The sequence below is a fragment of the Diadema setosum genome, unplaced genomic scaffold (genome assembly GCF_964275005.1).
Source record: "Diadema setosum unplaced genomic scaffold, eeDiaSeto1 scaffold_95, whole genome shotgun sequence".
NCBI lineage: Eukaryota > Metazoa > Echinodermata > Echinoidea > Diadematoida > Diadematidae > Diadema > Diadema setosum.
This window is the reverse complement of record NW_027307721.1, coordinates 1-22,635: the sequence shown is the minus strand read 5'-3', so window position 1 is coordinate 22,635 and position 22,635 is coordinate 1. Positions and strand designations below refer to the sequence as shown.

The window sequence follows — 22,635 nt, the reverse complement described above, 5'->3', positions numbered from 1 at the left end:
GTATATTGGTATTAAGCGGCGGCAGTCTACAGCTTTCACAATGAGAAACGGTAACTCATTGACAGTTAACGAAGTGGGGTAGTTAGTAGAAAGCATTAAAATTGTATAATTAACCTAAAGACTCTTCGTAAATGCATCTAGTACATAGCATATATTATAGGAAGTGTACTTTCATCAGGGAGGTGTTACAGACAACGGCGTAAATCCATACTGAGGAGTGGAGGGGGGGGGGGGATGGTCACTATCACCACGATTACAAGCCCATAACCGGACCGGCGCAGCCTTTTTTTTTTTTTTGGGGGGGGGGGTGGGGGCGGGGGGTTGGGGGAGAAGCTTTGTGCCCCCCCCCCCACACACACACACTTTACAGGGATCGGGTGCCCCACTCTTTTGCATGAAATATAAAGTGGGAGAAAAGTGGCAGCAACAACATAAAGACTTTTTGTTCTTGTTGCTTTTTTTTTGTTGCTTGTCAGACGACTTTCGGCGGAAAATCAGACCTTAAAAGTATGAAAACAGGGTGTGTATGGGGGGGGGGGAATCCCTCTCCCACACGAGGAAGATTTTGCATTTTCAGACCTGAAATTCAGCGATCTGGTGCTCACTTGTGAAAATTTTCTTTTCTTTTCTTTAAAAAAAAATAAGAAAATGAAATATTCACAATATATTATTGAATGACAAAATCGTGGTATTTCAGCTCTTGCTGTGCGACATCACTGTGAAGGCCTACTAAATAATGGGGCCTATCATCGGCGTTGACAGGATTTGATCTTAGGAGGAGCGGTTATGTGAGGGAACGAATCAAGCGAGGGGGGAGGGTATGGTAGGGGGGTTTCCCCCTCCTACGGTGAAATCTCTTTGCGTTGAAAATTTTGACATTTTTCAGTCCAAAAACTGCCGTTTGTAGCTATATTCTTCGCTTTGGAATTTAAGGGGGCACACCAGGCGCAACTGCTGTCAATCACTGGCAGCAACATCAGGAGAATGGCATAGCGATAAAATGCGAGCGAGCGGAGCGAGCGAGCATGAAAATTTTAACATTTTACAGTCTAAAAACTGCCGTTTGTAGCTATACTTTTTCGCTTTGGAAATTAAGGGGGCAGCATCAGGCGCAACTGCTGGCAATTAATGGCATCAGGAGAATGGCATAGCAGTTAAATGTGAGCAAGCGGGGCGAGCGAGCTTTAAAATTTTGACATTTTACAGTCCAAAGACTGCCGTTTGTGGCTGTATTTTTTCGCTTTGGAAATTATGGGGGCACACCGGGCGCAACTGCCGGCAATCGGGCAGCAACATCAGAATGGCATAACGATTATATGCGAGCGAGCGAAGCGAGTGAGCTTGAAAATTTTGATATTTTACAGTCCCACATATCCTTTGTGGCTGTACTAGTATTTTATCGCTTTGGAAATTAAGGGGGGGGGGGGGGCGCACCGGGCGAAAACTGCTGCCAATTACTGGCAGCAACATTAGGAGAATGGCATAATGATTAACCCTAAAAGGGCCGGGGGGGGGGGGGGCGGAATCCGCCCCTCCCTCGACGTTTCGCGCTATAATTCTGTTACGCGAGAAGGCCTCGTCGCGAGGCTTCTTGACTTTGTTTGTTCAAGTCTCGCGCAACTATTGAGACCAAATTTGCGACGTCCGCGCGTACTTTTGCGAAGCCACGCCCATTTTTGTAACGGAATGTCGCCCCAAAACGGGCACAATTTTGTGATTTTGTGTACATTTCCTATGGAAAACAGTGCTCTGTCGTGAAAGTCATAAAAACCTGATTATTTTTACAATTAATCACTTTCATTGATTAGTTTTGTGCTAATTATGGTAGAAAAGTGGTCAGTGACAATTTCCAATGAAAAAACAAAGAAAAAACAAAAGTTGAAAAACAAAGAAATACATAAGAAATTCTGAAAACAATAAAATACATAAGAATTGAAATTAATTTTGGAAGTTTTTGTGATGTACAATCGTTGAATATGCTGCAACAGATTTACAGACCAAAAATTAGACTCTCAATGCTTTTAATTAGGCTAAAATATGATCTTGAGCTTAATTTGCATAATTAATTAATTAAAATTAGAAATTGATTGTTTCAAAAACTCTTATGACACAATCTTGTAGATTATGATGCAGGTCTCACGCATGCAAATTTCATCGCGATCGCGCCACCGATGGCCGAGATCTCAGGGGGGGGGGGCGGAATCCATCCCCCCCCCCCCCCCCCCCCCGGCCTGAGCATAGCCAAAAAAGCCCGGCCCCTTTAGGGTTAAATGCGAGCGAGCGAAGCGAGCGAGCTTCAAAATTTTGACATTTGACAGTCCCCAAGCTGCCGTTTGTAGCTATATTTTTCGCTTTGAAAATTAAGGGGGGCGCACCTGCTCACAATCACTGGCAGCAACATCAGGAGAATGGCATAGCGATTAAATGCGAGCGAGCGGAGCTAGCGAGCTTGAAAATTTTGACATTTTACAGTCTAAAAACTGCCGTTTGTAGCTATACTTTTTCGCTTTGGAAATTTAGGGGGCACACCGAGTGCAACTGACGGCAATTACTGGCAGCAACATCAGGAGAATGGCATAGCGGTTAAATGCGAGCGAGCGGAGCGAGCTAGCTTGGAAAATTTTGACATTTTACAGTCCAAAGACTGCCGTTTGTGGCTGTATTTTGTCGCTTTGGAAATTAAGGGGGCACACCGGGCGCAACTGCCGGCAATTACTGGCAGCAACATCAGGAGAATGGCATACGTCTAATGCTAGCGAGTGAAACGAGTGAGCTTGAAAATTTTGACATTTTCCAGTCCTAAAAACTGTCGTTTGTAGCTATATTTTCGCTTTGGAAATTAAGGGGGGCGCACCGGGTGCACCTGCTGTCAATCACTGGCAGCAACATCAGGAGAATGGCATAGCGGTCAAATGCGAGCGAGCGGAGCGAGCGAGCTTTAAAATTTTAAAATTTTACACTCCAAAAACTGCCGTTTGTAGCTATATTTTTCGCTTTTGTTTGTCCCACTTTTATTTGAGAACCACCCCCCCCCCATCGACGCCTCTATACATATTAGGTTGCTTTTGTTAAGTGAAAGATCTGCTGCACACTCTTTGATAATTAGGGAATATACGTCTATGTCAAAAGTGTACAAAGTTTATCCTTATCCTGTATAGGTGTATTAGCGGACCTTTTGCATGTTCATGATTGCAATACAACGATCTGGTGCATAATTCTGGCGATATTTGGACAATTTTCCATTAAGAAAGTTCGAGATTTGTCCTCATCTCGGGAATTGCTTGGGGGATAAATGATTTGTCTGTCTAAACACTTCCTTTGGGGCGGGGCAAATGCCCCTTTGCCCCCCATAGATTCGACGTCCCTGATCTTCCCTTGGTATGCCCATAGATGTATCCTGACTGAGTCATCAGTCACTGTCGTTTCTCAGGAATGATTCAGGAAATGGAGGGGATTCAATTATGGCGATAAAGTTGTTGTTATTGTTTGTTTGTACGTTTTCGTACATATTTTGCAGATGGTCCCCAGTTACTCGCGTCATAGCATGTTTACATGTAGACCTATACTATTTGACGTTGTCAACGCCTGAGCCATACCTTACAGTGTATGTCGATGTTACTTTCTTCGCGAGCGAGCGAAGCGAGCGAGCGCTTGAGAAAATTATACATTTTCCTACAAGATAGAATACTGTTCAGCTCTGTTACCTGTCTGAAGGCCGGCGTACAAACGTCATGCAATATGCCAAAATTGATACAATCACATTTCTGCTTCCTCCATTTTTTCCCCTCAAAATTCAGGGGGGATGATTGTACAGGCCATCCCCCCTCTTCCATTTCAGGGGGGATATATCCCCCCATCCCCCCCCCCCGGGATTTATTACGCCCATGCATGATGGAGTGGCAACTCTTCGTAATTCATGCAAACTTGTCATGTTTGGGTTCAAGGCGTTACAATGGGATGTCTAGCATTCCACTATACGCTTTGAAGTCATGCTCGGCACCGCTCTAGTTGCAAGACGAAGTTCGGAGACGAAGAACGCATTTCACCTTGCATTACAAGCTTATTTCACCGCAAAATTTTAAATGAAATACTCAAATTGATTTAGAATAGTTTAGGAAAGAATTCAATATTATTAACATGTATTTCTAGTTTCTTCGTTATTCGCAAATCGAAATGAAATGAAAATAAGGCCCTCTTAAAAACCTAATATTTTTCTATAATGCGCACATTTCCGCATGTTAATTTTCTATCTTTTAATAAAGGATATTTTGATCTTTCAAATAAAGTATTCCGTTAAAGCGTGTTCCAGCGTGTTTTTAAACTATTTGCTGTTAAAATTGTGAGTTTTACACTGCATTTTGATTCACTGCTCCAATACAAGGTACACAAATTCATTGTTGCCATCACATAGAAAGAGAGAGCGAATTGCAGTAGGAGCGAATATTTCTAGATGTGAGAGCGCTAGTCCCGATTATTGATGCTCTCATTTTGTCAAGGCACATGGGTAACACCTGTAGTTGAACGCATAACTTCTCGGCGGTGCCGCGCATGACTTCAAAGGAGAGCAGTAGTTGCCTCTCCTTCTCTAGCACCTCCCTGATGGCATCATAGTTTTCACATTTTGATCTTCTTTTGAAGACGCAGATGGTCAAATTTTCTACGAACTTGGTATTTAACCATGGTAAGGGCAATGTTATCAAGAAAATAACGGACCCTAATGCCCCGCATGTTGACCCTCATAAAAGCACTCAAAATTTGCTCTTACTAAGTATTCTTTTGAAGTAAGTCTGCAAGAATTAGTAACGCGGGGTTAAAAAGTGAACTTGCATTGTATACTGTATTATACCCGGGTGAGCGCTCGATTGTATCATTAAAACGATAAAAAGAAAGGAATGACATTTCTACACAATATGCCTTGATTTTTCTCTGTGTTGCTCACATTCCACTCCATTGCGGAATAGAAAAGAGACATGGAAACTCATTGTTGTTGTTGTTTTTTTTTGTATATTGTATTGACTCGAGTGTATCTATATACTTTGTAAAGACAGCTTGAAAATGTGTCGTGTATGATACTTTTCATGCTATACTATATTGTTGCTCAAAATGTCTGGGGTGTGTAGTAGGTGACATTGACCCCCTACGCGGTTCCACAGTCCCCCCCCCCCCCAAAAAAAAAACAAACAAACAAAAAACCAACAACAACAAAAAACCAACCAACCAAACAAACAAACAAACCTAACAACAACAACAAACAAAAACAAAAACAAAAATAAACAAAACAACAGCAAACGAACAAACAAATATACAAACATACCAAAAGAAGAAGAAAAAACAAAACAACAACAAAACGTCCCGCGATATATATATATATATATATATATACATATGTATATATAAAAGGTGTCACTATAGAGGTTTGATGTGCTACAATTTGTACTTACTTTGATCATATTGTTTGTAACTATCATCCATTTCTCTTCATTGATAATTCCAAACATGGGTGAATTCTTTTAGCTGTAGTGAAATAGTAGAAGAAAAAGCAAACTTGAGGTGGTCACGTTTGCAATCGAATTAACAAAACTGATTGATTCACCTCACTGAGTTTCCTTCAAACGACAAGTAAGACTTTGTTCCTGCTTGGATATGTAGAGACATTTTCCCCATCAAAATGGAACCACATATAAGTATGTGTGGAGAAAATTGGCACGGTTTAAATTGTCAAAGTGTTTTCGAAGAGAAAACTGAAACTTACATCAACTATACCGGTATAACCGCATGAACTCGTGAGCAACACAACAGTGGCGTATCTAGGGGGGCAAGGGGGGCACGTGCCCCGGGCGCCACTCCTTGGGGGCGCAAAAAAACGGAAAAAAAAAACGAAGAAAAAGAAGGAAAAAAAGGAAGAGGAAGAAGAAAAAAAGAAAAGAAGAAGAAGAAGGAAAAAAAAAAAAAAAAAAAAACTCGCCCGGAAGGGGGGAGGGAGAATGGTGGTGGGGGGGGGGGGGCAGAAAACCAAATCAAACAAGATAAAAACTAAACATGATGATGACGAGGACAAAATGACAATGTCTATTATGTTCACACATGTAATTTTATATTTAGCAGGCAAAATGTTTCACGGAGCAGCGGCTGCAATTTCTTTCGTTCTGAAGCGATCGCCAATTGGATCAAAAGAAGGCGCCAACGGTGTCGAACATACGGGGGGAGGGGGGGGGGGGGCGGGCGCAAAAAACCCCGAATCAAACAAGATAATAACAAAACGTAATGATGACGCGGAAATATACAAATTTCGGCTCACTCGCTTGTACTAATTTAGATTATTTTTCAGGTCCTCGGTTTGTTGGTATAAATCGTTATCTATAAGGCCGTCACTATTATCTTGATTAGAATTGTAAGATTTAATAAGCAAAAAATGACGAGAGTTTCATGATTTGTACGCTGAATTACAAAAAAAAATTTCGGCTCGCTCGCTGAGCTCGCTCGCCAAAATTTGTATAAAATAAGAGAAGAAGATAAGAACAAAACGTGACGATGACGCGGACAAAATGACAAGTGTCTATTGTGTTCACTCGTCATTTTATATTTAGCAGGAAAAATGTTACACGGAGCAGCGTCTGCAATTTCATTCGTTCTGAAGCGATCGCCGATTTTATCAAAAGAGGACGCCAACGGTTTCGAACATTATAACGGGGGAGGGGGGGCGCAAAAAAAAAAATCAAAAAAGATAAGAAAAAAAAAAAACACGTAATGATGACGCAGAAATATAAAAATTTCGGCTCACTCGCTCGTACTAATTTAGAGTATTTTTTCAAGTCCTCACTTTGTTGGTATAAATCGTTATCTATAAGGTCGTCACTGTAATTGTGAGATTTAATAAGCAAAAAATGACAAGAATTCCATGTTTTGTAAGCTGAAATACAAAAATTTTCGGCTCGCTCGCTGCGCTCGCTCGCCAAAATTTATATTAAAAAAGATAAGAACAATACGTGATGATGACGAGGACATATACAAATTTCAGCTCACTCGCGCGTACTAATGTAGAGTACTTTTTAAAGTCCTCAGTTTTTTGGTATAAATCGCTATCTATAAGGCCGTCACTATATCTTGTTTAGAATTGTAAGATTTGGTAAGCAAAAAATGACAAGAATTCCATGTTTTGTAAGCTGAAGTACAAAAATTTTCGGCTCGCTCGCTGCGCTCGCTCGCCAAAATCTATCAAAATTCATTACATTTAAATCACCCTCAAAAGATCCCTTTTAAGTGCTTGAAAAAGCATCATGTGGACCTTGTTTAAAGTCCCTACCGGGATGGGGTTGGGGTTGAACACTTTTTCAGAAATTAGGGGCGCAATTTTCGTGCTTGCCCCGGGCGCCGTTTTCCCTAGATACGCCACTGCAACACAAGATATTGTTCTGTAATCTATGGGAACTTCCGAAGCCGTGATCATATGTCATGCACACAGCCAACAGTATTATTCTCTCAAGGTTGGTATAGTATTGGTTGAGATGACGATTCAGTTTTAAACTTTTCACGCGATTTTTACAAAACCACTTTATGAAATTTTGTAGAGCATAAAATTCTAAGGGGAATTCAAAGTTTATTTGAAGGTTTTGAAATGGCTGGGATGAAAAAACAACAACAATAACAACCGACAAATACAACATGTATACAAGGTAAAACAAAGCGATAGCAATAAAAGGTGGGTCCCACCCTTTATTTGGATTCATTTTGGATATCTCAGTCATTTCCAAACCAGTTTTTATCAAATAAACTTCGAATTGCTCTTAGAATTATAATTATGCTCTTACATATTTCATAAGAATTTTCTTATCATTTCCACTAAAAAGTCATCAAAAGACACTGGAAGCCTGAAGCCCCATCGCAACCGAAACTATATCATCTCTTTAATACAATCTTGAATGTCAGTCATCAGCGTCGTAGATGGATTACAAGTATATACATTTACTTACTTTAATAAACTTGTGCATATCACAAGCGTGTGAATAGTATAAATCATGATAATAAAGACATGATCTTTAATATGCACGTAGTAGGCCCTGTGTGAACATATATATATATTTTTTAATTCATATTTTTTAAAGTTCTTTTTAATAAAACTTGGCCCTACAACACAAATCCAGCATTACAACGCTAGAGAATTGTTTTCGGAGATGACTTGCTATACCTAGCACTTTATTACCCATTATAACTGTTGACGTTATGTTCATTGTGGATTAATTACAAAACAGGCAGCTTAGATAATAAATTGCATATCTGTGTTTCGTAACTCCCAATGTGCGAGTGCAGTACCAGTGTGTGTGCAGTGAGCTTTGCTAAAATTTATGATCATTGTGTGCCGTATCCCGTCGAAACGCACGTGTCGTCCGCACGCTGAAAGCCGATTTCAGTGATCTCCTGTCAAGTGTGAAGTTCACCAAACGCCTTCCAGTGAAGGCATTTACTCTCGACACATTTGTCATTTAGCAGTACTAGGCACAATGAGACATTTAATGAAACCGTTCTTCCACAGAATGGCTTCTACGGGAGCCAGCCAGACTTCAAGCTTCTACAATCTGTCGGCCAAGACACTAGACGGACGAGAAGTTTCGATGTCAGAGTACCGTGGCATGGTGTGCATGGTAATAAACGTGGCATCTCTCTGAGGTACGACCACCCGGGACTTCAGGCAGCTCAACGAGCTTGCCGATAGTCTCGGCTCCCGCGGGCTGCGGATACTTGCTTTTCCCTGTAACCAGTTTGGTCACCAGGTAAATTCATCGATTGTTTATGCCATGGTTACACCATCATGTTATCATACATAGCCTGACTCTTGGTGATGATAATATTCGGCTAATATACTGTAGGTTTAGTTCAGAAATGCCAAGTTTCTCAACTATTGCGATCAGGACTCGAATCATTGATTAAAAAAAAAAATCGGATCACCTAATTTGTCAGTCTTGACAAATTCCGAGTCTAGTTATATATATATTCCTATTTTGTTTTTGTTTTAAACAAAAAGAAATGGGAAAAAATGGGGGGGGGGGTGCGTGTGCCCCCTTTAACAGTGCCCCCCTTCCCTTATGGAATTCCTGGATCTGCCCCTTTACATGGTGTAGATAGCTTTTCCATTTTGGGATGAGACGTTTTGCTGTTAAAAATTGTAAATGCAATTCACATAAAAAAGCAAATCAATAATATATAGGGCTTATAATATAACATTGTGTTCAAGCAAATTGCTTGTGTGGCAAGGTACAACCTTCCTGTACTTGTTACAATGTATGAGGACGATTAACTTGAAAAAAAAAAAAAAAAAACTGGTTTAAAAAAAGAAACAAGAAAAAAAATCAATGCAAGTTAGTAGTTTGTGGCATAGTATTATTTGTGCAATGGTTTGTTGTTTAATTGATTGTTGATAAGTCAGAGCCCAGAGTCAAAGGTATTTAGAGTGGAGCATCCACTACAAAAGGTATTCTGGTATTCACATCTTGCTGATAAACACTGAATTCCCTCACTTGGATATCAACTGTACCATATTCCAGCAGAGCAGATTGTGACAATTTACGCAGGGCAAAAGGCATAGAGGTTAGGGTAGGGAGACATTTATGATCTTGCCTAACTGCGACCAGCCCATAGAGCTGTATTATATGTACTAGTAGGCCTACACACACACACACATACACATCCATAACAAACACAAATACACACACACACACACACACACACACACACACTTACTGAAGGCCCCCACCTCAACCTTAATTAGGAATAAAATAATTTGAATGGGACATAGTGAATATGCCTGCACACACAAACAAACAACACACACACACACACACTCTCTCTCTCTCTCTCTCACACACACACAAAGTCCTAAACATATCACACAAATGAATACATGTACTACAGAGCATAGTATATTCTATGCATTTAATCTTGTCATGGGATATTAATTCTCAAATTATTCGACGTACATCATACATGGCTGTTTGAAAATCTGTAATACAAAATACAGAATTATTTAAAGCCCAAGTACGCACTGGCAATATCGTCTGCATGCACAATTTTGGCAGATGCAGTGCGTGTGCATAATGTACTTGCCACTCTTAGTAATGGCGGCGAGCTCTCCATGCGATCACAGCGATTTAAATGAGTACGCCCTCTAGCAATATTTATAATATTTATAATCCAACTCTATGGACCAGCCCCAACGCGTAGCACTGTGTACAAGGAGCGCCCTGGGGTTACATCTTGCCATGAACTAACCATTACATGTATTTAACTTTTTTTCATTTTATTTAACATTTTTACACACTATGCAATACAGTCTTCTAAGGTAATGTGATTGAACTTGTTGGAGTAGGTGGTAGACCAAATACTGTAGTAAACTTAATTATCGGGATAAATATGTAAAGTGAATTAATGTGCATTTATGAATTTGACATCAGATATCAGAGGAATTATGCTCATAATATAATTGTAGATGATTTTGATAAAATTCTAGAAATAGAACAGAAAAGTCTCCCTGATTCTGCACTGAGGCTTCCTGACAATATTGATACATGTATTCATTTCTATGTAAGACAATTTTGCTCTTTAGAATCTTCTTTTTTTTTTCTCCAGTGAATGTTTATAGCCCTGCTATTCATAGCAAAAATAAAAACATCAAATTCTTTCATTCTTATTGAAATAATTGTAGACTGCTGCAAGTTATGACCCATTAAGAATGTGTCTAATATAGAAAAGATACAGAACGCATTCCTTTGATGTCTACCAGCACAAATCAAAAAGACCACACATATGTATTAACCACAATAAATCACTGTAGCAGCAGCAGAAGTCTGCATTTAGGAGTGACTTCACTTTTGGATAGAATAGATGCAGTGTATGCAGGTACTGGTAGTACCTGCCATAGACTAGTAGCATGCAATCTTGAATATATCAAGTTACCCCCCCCCCCCCTTTCCATATTGTGATTTTCATCTGCATTATTTCAGCTTGCATACTCTCTTTATCTCTTTGATTTACACTGTATCAGGAAAACTGCCAAAATGAAGAAATTCTCAATGGCTTGAAGTATGTCCGGCCTGGCAATGGCTATGAACCCAAGTAAGTGTATATTCTATTCTCAGAAGTATTGTTACATTAGTTTATTGAGTAGAATGGTCTGAATTAATGAATATCAATCTCTTACAAAATCCATCATAATGAGTAATGATAATCATTTATAATATATTTCTCTTAGTAGAGTACTAGTAGCCATTAAAATTGTTTTTACTTAAAATGTGCGTGGTAATCTTGCTGTAATATTACAAATAATGTTGTCAAACTCTTGAGAAGTCAAATTTATTGGTTTGATCTTGAAAATATTTCTTAATGAATCCTTCTTGATGAATTTTCCTGTTTTTTTGCCAGCTTCCCAATGTTCTCCAAGGTAGAGGTGAATGGTAAAGGTACTCACCCCCTCTACACCTTCCTGAAGGAGGCTCTCCCGTATCCAAGTGACCTAGAAGGATCTTCATCTGTCATCATGGGTGACCCTAAAGGCATCATCTGGAGTCCTGTGTGCCGTAATGACCTCAGCTGGAACTTTGAGAAGTTTTTGTTGGGGCGGGATGGTGTTCCCTTCAAGAGATACAGCCCCAAGCTTCCCCCTATCGATATGAAATCTGACATTGAAACTCTTTTGTAGGATATTTCTTGCCCCATGAATATATTTTGACTTCATGAAATGATTTATCAAATCTAAAATAGTATTTGCACAGACACCAGAACTAATCGGCTTGAATATAATCTCAAGTGGGAATACAAGTAGAGTGTTCGTGAAGAAAGCAACTTTGAAACAGACACGTTACAGTATTAGGAAGTCTACACAATTAAACAAAATGTAATTCTGTAACATTCCTTGAAGAAATTGTCATATTTGCTTTAGAAGATGTAAAATAAATAGTATGATTAATCTATCCTGGAGAACATATATGCAAAAATGGGCCTTTCAAATCAGTCAAATTAGTGACATTGCTTGCCAAATTCAGATGAGAACTTTCATGCAACTGGCAAAATAGTACATGTGACAATTGACGAAGCAATTTGTGTAGATGACTAGACATGCAAAGTTCATTTATGTAAAATTATGTGTGATTTCGATCCTAGTGGCATCAACAGGTTGCCATGTAACTACATCAACACATAGTTCTCTCTGTGATATTTCTACTTTGAAGTGAATGTCTTGGTTGGTGTGCTAGAGTCGTACAGCTTGATACATTATAAGTGCACTTGATGCTATGTGCCTCCCTTATGCCAGATTATGAAGAAACAAGTTATATTTGGTCAGTGGTACAAAGAATGGTACACTCATGATAAGGAAAAAGTGCCTGTGAATGATTAACCAGCACTCAATTATGATCTCAGATTATTCTGATTACACAGTGCAAAGACGTGTCCAGATATCAAACATTATTGTTCAAATTTACTTTCTACAATAATTCATACCAGAAAAAAACAAAAGAAAACAATAATAATGTAGGTCAACTGGTTTCATCATATCTGCAGGATTTTACGCCAACCTCCTGACATAAAATATTACGCCAACAAAACTTTGTAATCCACTGTATTGATTCACTAATGCGCCAATACAATTTGATTTCTTTTGACATACAAATGCATCTTGAGCATATTTTCCTGCCCTTTGCAACCTTGTGGGTCCTACCCCAAACTCCATGAAGTTACCCTTCTTATCACAGGCCAACAAATCAACAGCCATCTAAAAGTAGCAAGAATATGTGGTGTAGATTAGATGGTCATACTCTCAATAGCATTGCCTGTACCATGATACAATATTATCATAATCTAGACCATACTTGACAGTAAAGCAACCTCTTACTATATAGCATTGCTGTTGGATAGTGCACCCCTTTCACAGTCAAAGGATAACATATGTTTAGCTTTTGTGAGGTAAAGGGACAGGGGTTGAAACTGACCCAACCTGTACGTAGTGTGTTTACAGAGATAATTTCAAATTCATATTTGTGTATGCACTGTGCATTACAGGGCATGATGCAAGCAGTACAATGTATTAGTCACATGTTGGACCATTTGATCACCTATTACATGTACTTTTTGAAGGGAGAATGTGAATACAGTTACATATTTGTGTTGTTTATGTGCTTGTTATCAACAGCACAAGATTGCAGTCAGATTTATCATGAACACAGTGGGAAGAGGTAATTAGGAACTGAATCATGACCCTTGTGTGCTGGTGGACTAATTTTTTACAATTGATCCCTCTAGGTTTCTCAGGAAATACAGTTGAATAATCTTATTGCCTCAGTCATAAGAAATTTCATCAAAATTTTTTTAAGTGTATACATGTTGAGGATAACATTGTAGTTTTTCAGGTTTAAGTGATGATAATTCACAGCATTTGTATTGTGCCATAAAGGTGTGTATATGTTTTTTGTTTTGTTTAATGTTTAAAGCATCCATGGTAACATTTGGTGTAGACAGTGTAATCAACTTATGATATATTTTGTCCTTTTGCTCTGCAGAATATATTTCTCGTGTATGATGGCATTGTGGAAACTCTTTGCAGAGATAGCATTGCTTGAGAATTTTGAGGAATCTTATTTCAGAGAAAGAGCAGTGGGACAAAATTTGTCACATCAAGTCAGTCATGTAAGAGATATATCCTTTTTGCTATTGGAAAATAAATGGACTTGGTAATGTTCAAACATGTCTAGATGGTACCTATGTCAAACTGGTATACAGCTGTATTGTATTAAGTGAAAGATGAAATGTTTGATCCATTCAACTCAGCTGTGCCTAACTGAATGGATCATTTCATCTTTCATCTCATGAAATATTCTGTCCTTTGCACTCATAAGCATTCGTTATTTGTATATTACAGTGTATATGGTTTTTTTTTTTTCACAAAGTGCCCTTCTCAAGTGACTCGGTGTACACAATGCGCATGTGTTTTAACAAAATAGGAATGCCACAGGAAAAGAGAAATTTGCATTAAAAATTTTTCATGAATTTTCTGCATGTGCTTCTCAATGTGAAAGAAAAAAATCAAAACGTATTCTTTGATAATAGTGAACAAATCTAAGATGAAAGAACTTGGTAACATTTCTAGAGAACCGAAGTGTGATTTTACACCCATTCATTGTAACAGAAACTGGTTTTAAACAACCATATAAATGTGAACACAATGGTTCCTTACCACTCTTGTACATACTACATTCCAGCCCACTGCCCCAAAGCCTCGTGAAAGAAGTTTTTTTTTTTTTTTTTTTTTAAATCCAGCACTGAGCTAAACAAAAGACTGACACCACTTCAGTACTACATGTATTACATAACTTTTTAAGACACATGACTGATAACATAACACATTAAGATTACATGTACTTTCACTGTTTATTTGACAATATTTATCATTTTTAGACACAAATATAAGCATATAATCATCACAGCAATTAAATTACATCTTAAAAACATACTTGATATAAATAGCTCAAGACTGCTCTGCTTTCTCAGTGATAACTGAAACCAACATATTAGTGCATACATGTATATGATAACTGAAATTGAAGGAATCAAATCAGATACAAGTACACCATTTGTTCATTGAATGTGCAATGTCCAAAACATCCCTCAGAAAACCTGGAATGTATCATGGATTGCACAAATAATTTCCTTCAAATTCATCACTATCACAATTGAAGCACTCGTCAGTCTTGGGATCTATACTAAGGCAGACTTGGAGCTAACATGACATTCATGTCATGAGGCATTACATTGCAAGCAGCACTTGTCTTAAAAAGCCATTTCATGAAAAAATCTAAGTGAAAGACTCCAACACAAGGAAGTAAGCAACATTTTCAAGGAAAATTGTGCATTTCCCCATAACAAAATCATGCTCCAATTTCTTTTTTAGTTTTACATGCTATTGCTTATCTCAACTGATTGCTGAAATGCCATTTTAAGAAACTATCAATACTAGACAGCTTCTTCTTTCACAAGTACCTTGTATAGTTCCTGCTATCATGATTATGATAATGCAAAGAAATAAGTACTTCTTGACAGAAAGAGATATACAAGCATGTTGGTTCCATCCTAATTTCTTAGTTTCCCAAAAATCCATCTGAATTAAAAAAAGACATTACATCAAATCAATGACAAGAAAATGGTCTATTGAAGGATTTGGAAGATAAAAAGTATACAAATGTACTTCACAATCTCTTCACACAATGTAATTTGATACCAGAATTGATGCCATGAAGAGAGATGGAAGGCAAAAGTAATTCATCAGGAGACAGAAATATCACTTCATACTACAACATGAGGTAAAAACATGAATTAAGTAGGGGATACATGTATAATACTGACAAATTAATACACACCACCTATCATATACACTGCAGTATACATGTAGGTATACTCTGATAAAAGTTCTACAAATTATCAAAAGCAAGAATACTGGAGTCACAAATAAATGTTGTCATTTTTTGTCAACAAAGTTTATCCTCTGAAAATGGAAATAACTCTCAGAGCCACATGGGAGAGGACTTGATATTATAAGAATTGCTGGAACCAGCAAAACTACTTTGTCATATAGTGAATGTTTTTAAGACCAGGGTTGAAAATAATGGCATGTACTAAAGTTACTTGTAATTTGGGGGCTAGCAAAATTACTTTATATGTTGTAATAAGTTACCTCAGTATTCTTACATGAGAGGACACTACTAATTTGAATTGTACAGAAATAGCCATCATTCTTACTGAAATAACTACATACCCAAGAGTTTCAGATTTTCCAGCTAGTTTGACCACTAGACTGAAGTGTTACACCAGTTATTTTTACATATAAACATATCATTTAATTGTGACAACTTCAGTAGATTGCTTTCTACTATGTGGCTAGAAAAGCTGCATGGATGAATTTTAATGCACTTTTGTGTCCATTTGTTATCCAGTTGTCAGGCAAAATCCTATTTCTCATTAGCATTACAAGTTAGGCAAATGCTATAGCTTATTAGATATTGCTTACTTTATATTCTCAATCGTTTAATATCTTGCAAAAAAAGCTGCTCTTGATTTTTACGTACACATACCTTTCTATTATTTCTACCATAGTCAATGCCTATTATGGAATTTACCAGAACTTTATTTTAGAAATTTTTTGAGCATTAAAATGATGTAACAACCTAAATAAAAATGGTTAGGCAATATCTAACATTGCAAATGTTTTCATTGCATAGATAAATAGCAGCCTGCTCTCTTATGAAACCAATCTGACTGCACATGTCGACACTTTCAGAGTGAGGTATCACCCTTCTATGGCTCGTCATCAATCTTTCCAATGGATTAATATCTATGATTTCTGTAAAGATTTGCTTCTTAACAAGACAATAGTTAAAAAAAAAAACAAACATAAAATGAATCATATCAAATACGACGATGATTTGTAATTGTTATTTTGCCCTATGGCATAATACTGAGAAAGAATACAAAGATACTTTAAAAAATGCATGGAGGTAGGAGCGCATACTGTATATCACTACATGACAAATTTCTGATTTTTATGGTTGGAAAGAGTTCCTTTTGGGACAGCCACTCCAATTACACCTCTTTAAACTACACTACCCTTGTCAGCTTACACATGGATGCAGGCACGCATGCACACACGTTTGGCAAGTGCAGGTGTATTTAAAATTTTGAGTGGGTGTCCCAAAAGAAACTCTTGCGCTATGGTTAAGAAATGGTTAGCTTCTGTCATGAAAAGAAAGACCCTGATATAACACCGTGAAGTCACTTTGCCACACAACGAAAATGTCTGATGTCTACCATGAACATGAACTTTTGTTTGATCGCTTGTTTTCTATATCTCAGCAGTCTGCTGACTCCTCTTTGCTTCTCACCAAAATAATTAGGATATACATGTATGTGTTTCTGTCAAATGTACGTATTGAGATTCCCTACATTACAAGGGCAGATTGTCAATTCCAAAGGTGAGTTAAGCTACATTTTACCGTGCCCTTACATAAATACCTTACTCTTACATATGCCAAAGAACTTCTTCAGAACTAAGAGAAATTTAGTGTTAGTTTGGCATATAAATTATATAAACAACACTCTATCAGAATATACACACATCCCCCCCCCCCCAAATAAAAAACTAGAAATGTCGCTATGGCGATTGGTATGCCTTCGCCATATTGCATGGATCTCCCAATATGTCTAATATACATCTTGACAATGTGAGATGAGTTTCACATAATTGGCAAAAGAAAATTGAAATTACATGTTTATCATAAATGTGCTGGGTGGTAACTTTCCTTGAATCAAGTGTCATTTGGATGAATGGCTAAATCGCCACAGAAAGCAAGTACTCAGGAATTTGAGCACTTTCACTTTACCTTTAACCCTTGCCCTTACTTGGTAACATCCATTTCATGACAATACTTATTTTCAAAATATGGGTAGAAATTGTGACATTTTAACATTTTCACTTGACCTTTGACATCATAGCAAAAGTCTTCAACTACAGAATCATTGTGCAGTAATGCATGTGCAGATGTGAGTAAATTTATGCATTGAGCAATCTTCCATGTATGGACAAAAAGGATAATTTCAGCATTAGATAGTAAAATTTTAGCATTTTAACCCGACATTTGACCCTATGATCTTCGACCCCATTATGCAAAAAATTCCCAAGATAATCATCGTTGGACAGTACATGCATATGCACAAAGTTTCATGAAGATACCTTGAGCGATTTCAGAGGCATGGATAAAAGTGAAATTTCAGCATTTTAACTTGACCTTTGATCATTGACCCCATGGCCCCAAAATTTTCCTAGAGAATTTTTTTCTGGTAAAACACGTATACACTAAGTTTCAAGAAAAAAAAAATCAGGCATTGCACAGATTACACAGGGAAATTTAAAGCCTTCGACCTCAAACTTTGACCTTTGACCTTGAAGACGTGCAACCAAAAGTTAATAGGCTCAATATCATTAGGATATTTCAAACAGGTTTTAAGTCACACTGTCAACAAAATTGATTACAAATCGATGGGAGGACTGACAACCGAAAAACATAATGCTTCTGGCTAAACTGCATGGCAGAGGCATAACAAACTTTTAATTACTGCTATTATCATTTCAACCTTCAAGCTACATATAAAAGAAAGTGGTTTTGCTGAGGTCAGAAAAACAATAGCACTACATGTAGTTCATAATGTTTCTAAGCATTCTCTAAAATTCTTTCAGTTTAGCAGATACCATACCTCATCAATCAACCACAGGTCACTGCAATAATGATCTGAGCCTATGATAATTTATTCAACATGTCTGTTAACTTACTAATCTACACCATATTTTTTCTTTCAGTTTGTTTTTATTGATGTGCAGTAATGTACAGTGGATGACAAAAAGAAGAAAGTACATGACCCCTATCACAGGTCACTGTGCATCAAGAGACAATGGGTCAGCAATTGTGTACTAATAATGTTAACGTCCTGAGGCTCTACAAAGTGTTTGGTTTCTACTGTCACAGAACTTGTAGGTAGTCAAAGATATTGTGTTTTGTTGCAATATACCGATTGTAGGTTGAAATCATTTCATATCTTTTTAAAAATTCTTTTCCGGTATTCAACCCAAATGGTGGTCTTAACTTCATTGTATTTTTGTTTTGTCAGCTGCATAATAATTTCCATTTGACTTCCAAAATAAAAGCTATTGATGTATCACAGCCTGTTCCCCTGTAATTCTGTACAATGCACAATGCAAATGTTTTTTTTTATCAACAGTTAAATTTGGAAGGTGGAATGCCACATACACTCCAATCCTGTTAACACATCAGGCCTAGTTGCTGAGGTTAATGGCACTCATATTTCATCTTCCCATTTGGTGTCCACATTAAGCTGCAACTCAGCCAATCTCAGCTGTCTTTACTATGAATTACATGATGCAAGGGACACGTTATAGCTGCATGATTTCCATTTCAAGAACACAAGCAACATGGCACAATGACTATGATTCTGCATGTATGATTATATTGTGTCCTAATATCACAAGACAAGTTTGTTTTCAACACCAGTTAAAACACATGGTAAATGGATATATAATATTACCACATTCTTCAATGTGACAGCCTTGCAATTATTGTTAAACTTAAAGCAGTTCCAAATGCACAAACCAGCAAACAGAAGATATATCAAACTGGAAGAAAGGAAAAGAAGTGATAAATTAGATATCTACTCTCTTTAACCTGTGCTTTTTATTTTCAGCTCACACCTATGTGTCGTGATTGAGTCCAGTCCTTTCTAGGTATGTCTGGTTGGATGGCATCGTAGCTAAACTCTGTGGAGTGATCTTCCGTGCACTGGCAGAAGCGACCACAGCATGGTTGGTCGCTAACCCTTGGCATCAACTTCATGAAAGAGAACTGGTAGCTTGTTGGTCCTATGGATGCCTGATGGTCTTTTACAGCTTCCTGGGCCTTGGCTATGACGGCTCTCATCTCTGGGGTCGAGGGGTCAAGAGGTGAACTCTCAGAAGGGTCAGATGTTAGTTCATAGATGAGGGGCGGGTCATGGTGGATTGTGGTTGGTCCTTCACAGCGGCAGGGGTAGGCATCAAAGCAACCCAAGGTGCCATCAGGTCCTGGTACGAAGTTGACTGTGGTATAGTGGAGCTTGTACACAGCTTTCCCTGAACAAAGAGCAAAGAGTTTCTTTTCTTTGTTATATTTGTATATATACATATGGAAAGAACCATAACACTTTTTTTCATGCATAATCTGTACATGGTAAAGTTATTAAATATCAAATTATATGTATTTGACAGAATTGACCATTTGGGTCTCAGGTATGCTACGTTTTTAAATTTCTGTCTTTATCTACCGGACTATCCCAGATCTGATTTGGATTGTATTTTTCTTGCCCTTTTGTAAACCATGCATTCTTTCAATAAAATTCCTAACAAATAGCCTGGGACTACAAAACTCTATCTTTGCATATTTTAAGTAGTGATGAATATTACATATTTATTACAACATTGGCACACATTGTTTTTGAGAGTTTAATACACAGTAAATTTCGGGGGGGGGGGGGGGGGGCTTTTAAATCGCCTATCTTGTAGCTCTTCAGTCATAATTACTTGCAGAAAACAAACATATCTGTCAGACACATTAATAAGACTTAATCCTTACGTGTAAGGAATAAATATGCATGAACCTACAATTACACTGTGAAGCTGCAAGCAACAGGTACCTAAAAAAAAAAAAAACAAACAAAAAAAAAAAAACATAAAACCCACATATTTGTAGCCTGCTTTCTTTGAACACAGTGACTTAACTCACCATCTGGTGGTGTGTATCTTGCTCCATGCAGGTAAGCCCCACAATATTGGAAGAGAAATTCGTGTGGTGACCTGTCTACATGCTGGGTCAAGAGAGGCATCATATCCTTGCCATCAATGGTCCTATCTGTGGGCACCTGAGCCCCGATCAGGCCAGCCACTGTGGGCAGTACGTCGATGACACTGGTGGGTTCAGACACCTCAGAGCCTGCTGGTATCACACCAGGGTAACTTGCGATTGTTGGCACACGAATGCCACCCTCAAAACAATTAGCTTTTCCACCTGCCAATGATTACAGTAAATGAAAGAAAACAACTGAAATTGATGAAAACAATTTTCTACTTCACACTGCACTTTGTGACAGAACAACAGTATCCACTCATGGTCTTTCATAAGTAGTGATAAAGAAAACATACTCTACTTTCTATTTACGATTTACTTTCTATTTACTAAAATCATCCATCTGATTAAAATTAAAATGTTCACTACCTATGTATATTAGAGAGTCATCAAGAACTAAATGTCATGAAAGAACTTGCACTCCTAACTTGCACATTGTTCACTTCATTAAGAAGCCTTAACAAACATTGGCAAGTGAATGTTCCTACCATCAGGTTAACAAAAATATCATGATGACACTTGACACTGCACTGGTACTTAAGATAAACACTGTCATGATCAAATTTGTTGAGCAATTAGTTGAATACAGATTAGCAATAGGAAAGCAGTAAACATGGAGGTTCTTTCTCATTAGCATTATTTAGGGTATTACTTCATTTTTGCACTAAAACAAGAATATAAAGTAACTGCTATGTAACCTGGGCCCTGTTTTATGAAGAGTTAAACTTGATTATAAAGTTGATTTCTATCATAAGACTATGGCAGCCTGTGTGTTAAGGACACTTAAAATTGACTATATCTTTTGATAAAACAGGGCCCTTGATCATCATTCTGACAATATCAATTTCACATTTTACTGATCAATTCATTCAAGCATGTCATGGGTTTAAATATTATACAACTTGTATGAAAGCAATGTAACTATAGCGACCATATAACTACTTGCATCAGTTACATTGCTTGTGTTGAATTCACTGTACCTTTGTAAATGCCATTCGAGCCACCCTCACGGTGACCTTGCTTTGTGAACTCCTCAACGTGTGCGCCATTGTCTGATGTTATATAGACAAATGTATCTTGTGCTAATCCAAGTCTGTGCAATTTCCCCATAATCTGCCCAACACTCCAGTCTAATTCCTCAACAGCAGCTCCATAAATGCCATGCCGACTACTGTTTCTGAAGTGAGGTTCAGCATAGAGTTCTGTGTGTGCTTGCAGGAATGACATCACCAAGAGAAAGGGGTTGTCCCTGTTGGAATCCAGGAACTTGAGTGCCCTTTGGGTGTGTCTCTGTGTTAAGTTAGTGTATGATAATGGCTGCTCCACTACTTTTTTATTCTCCATGATGACACAGTTCATGGTGGCTATCATCCTAGGTATCAGCAGGCAAAATATGTAGAATAATACACTCAAGACTGTGACAATGTACAACATCCTCTGGGGGGCTAATTTGGACATCACAAGAACAAATGTTGTCAGGTTTAAGACAGCCAGTGTCACAGCAACCTCAGTGTAGAAGTTCTTGCGCCATGCCTCAAAGACAGTCCCACTGCCGCAGTCCAGGATGTTGGTTAAGGGGAGGCCATAGAAGTAGTCAAAACCTTGACTGTTTGGGTCAGAACACCCATCACCTGGGGAGCAGGTGAAGCCCAAATGCCACTTGCCTGTCAAAACACACAATAAAAAATGCATTGGTACTTGTCCCTCTCAATGAGGAGTAACTTCAAGTACTGACCTTGCAGTTCATCATACATTCTGGTAATTTGTAGCTCTATGTGAACCAACTACCCATCGGTATTCCTCCCTGCACACAGTCTAGTAGCAACACATAGATAGAGGGAATGTATCATAGAACATATTTCTTTCATTATTGAACCAATCAAATAAGACACCTTGATGTTAACCCATTGAGGACAATTTGATTTTGCTACAACATGCATTTCCCATAGACACCTGCCCGAGTATACTAGGGACTCATCTTTAACGGGTTAACAAAGAAGCCTTCATTGGTTCTCCAACACTGTTTTAGTTTGTGCAGTAGCAGTGGATAGAGTGTGTTCATAACTTATAGAATAAAGTCACAATTGTTAGTCGAAAGGTGGGAAGGTTAACCCTAACTAGGCCAGGCTATTTAGGTAGATGATAGAGCCTGGGG

At 38.0% G+C, this 22,635-nt stretch overlaps 2 protein-coding genes across 2 annotated transcripts; one reads left to right on the top strand and one right to left on the bottom strand.

The window, feature by feature from the left end:
- Positions 1-8,432: 8,432 nt before the first annotated feature.
- On the top strand, positions 8,433-14,112 carry LOC140245966 (glutathione peroxidase 1-like). The gene is made up of 3 exons (XM_072325418.1): positions 8,433-8,768; positions 11,036-11,106; positions 11,413-14,112. Exons 1-3 carry the CDS (start codon positions 8,499-8,501, stop codon positions 11,687-11,689), a joined length of 618 nt encoding a protein of 205 aa, XP_072181519.1. The 5' UTR covers positions 8,433-8,498; the 3' UTR covers positions 11,690-14,112.
- Positions 14,113-18,289: 4,177 nt separating this feature from the next.
- On the bottom strand, positions 18,290-22,172 carry LOC140245967 (steryl-sulfatase-like). The gene is made up of 3 exons (XM_072325419.1): positions 21,461-22,172; positions 20,361-20,642; positions 18,290-19,711 (listed from the first exon to the last, which is right to left on the bottom strand). Exons 1-3 carry the CDS (start codon positions 22,170-22,172, stop codon positions 19,284-19,286), a joined length of 1,422 nt encoding a protein of 473 aa, XP_072181520.1. The 3' UTR covers positions 18,290-19,283.
- Between the last annotated feature and the right edge of the window lie 463 nt (positions 22,173-22,635).

Excerpts from the sequence above, each read along its gene's own strand:
- LOC140245967 (XM_072325419.1), bottom strand. The coding sequence starts at position 22,172 with ATGCATTTTTTATTGTGTGTTTTGACAGGCAAGTGGCATTTGGGCTTC. Across the intron at positions 20,643-21,460 it reads CTCGAATGGCATTTACAAAG|GTGGAAAAGCTAATTGTTTT; the intron begins GTACAGTGAATT and ends AATCATTGGCAG. Across the intron at positions 19,712-20,360 it reads AAGATACACACCACCAGATG|GGAAAGCTGTGTACAAGCTC; the intron begins GTGAGTTAAGTC and ends CTCTTTGTTCAG.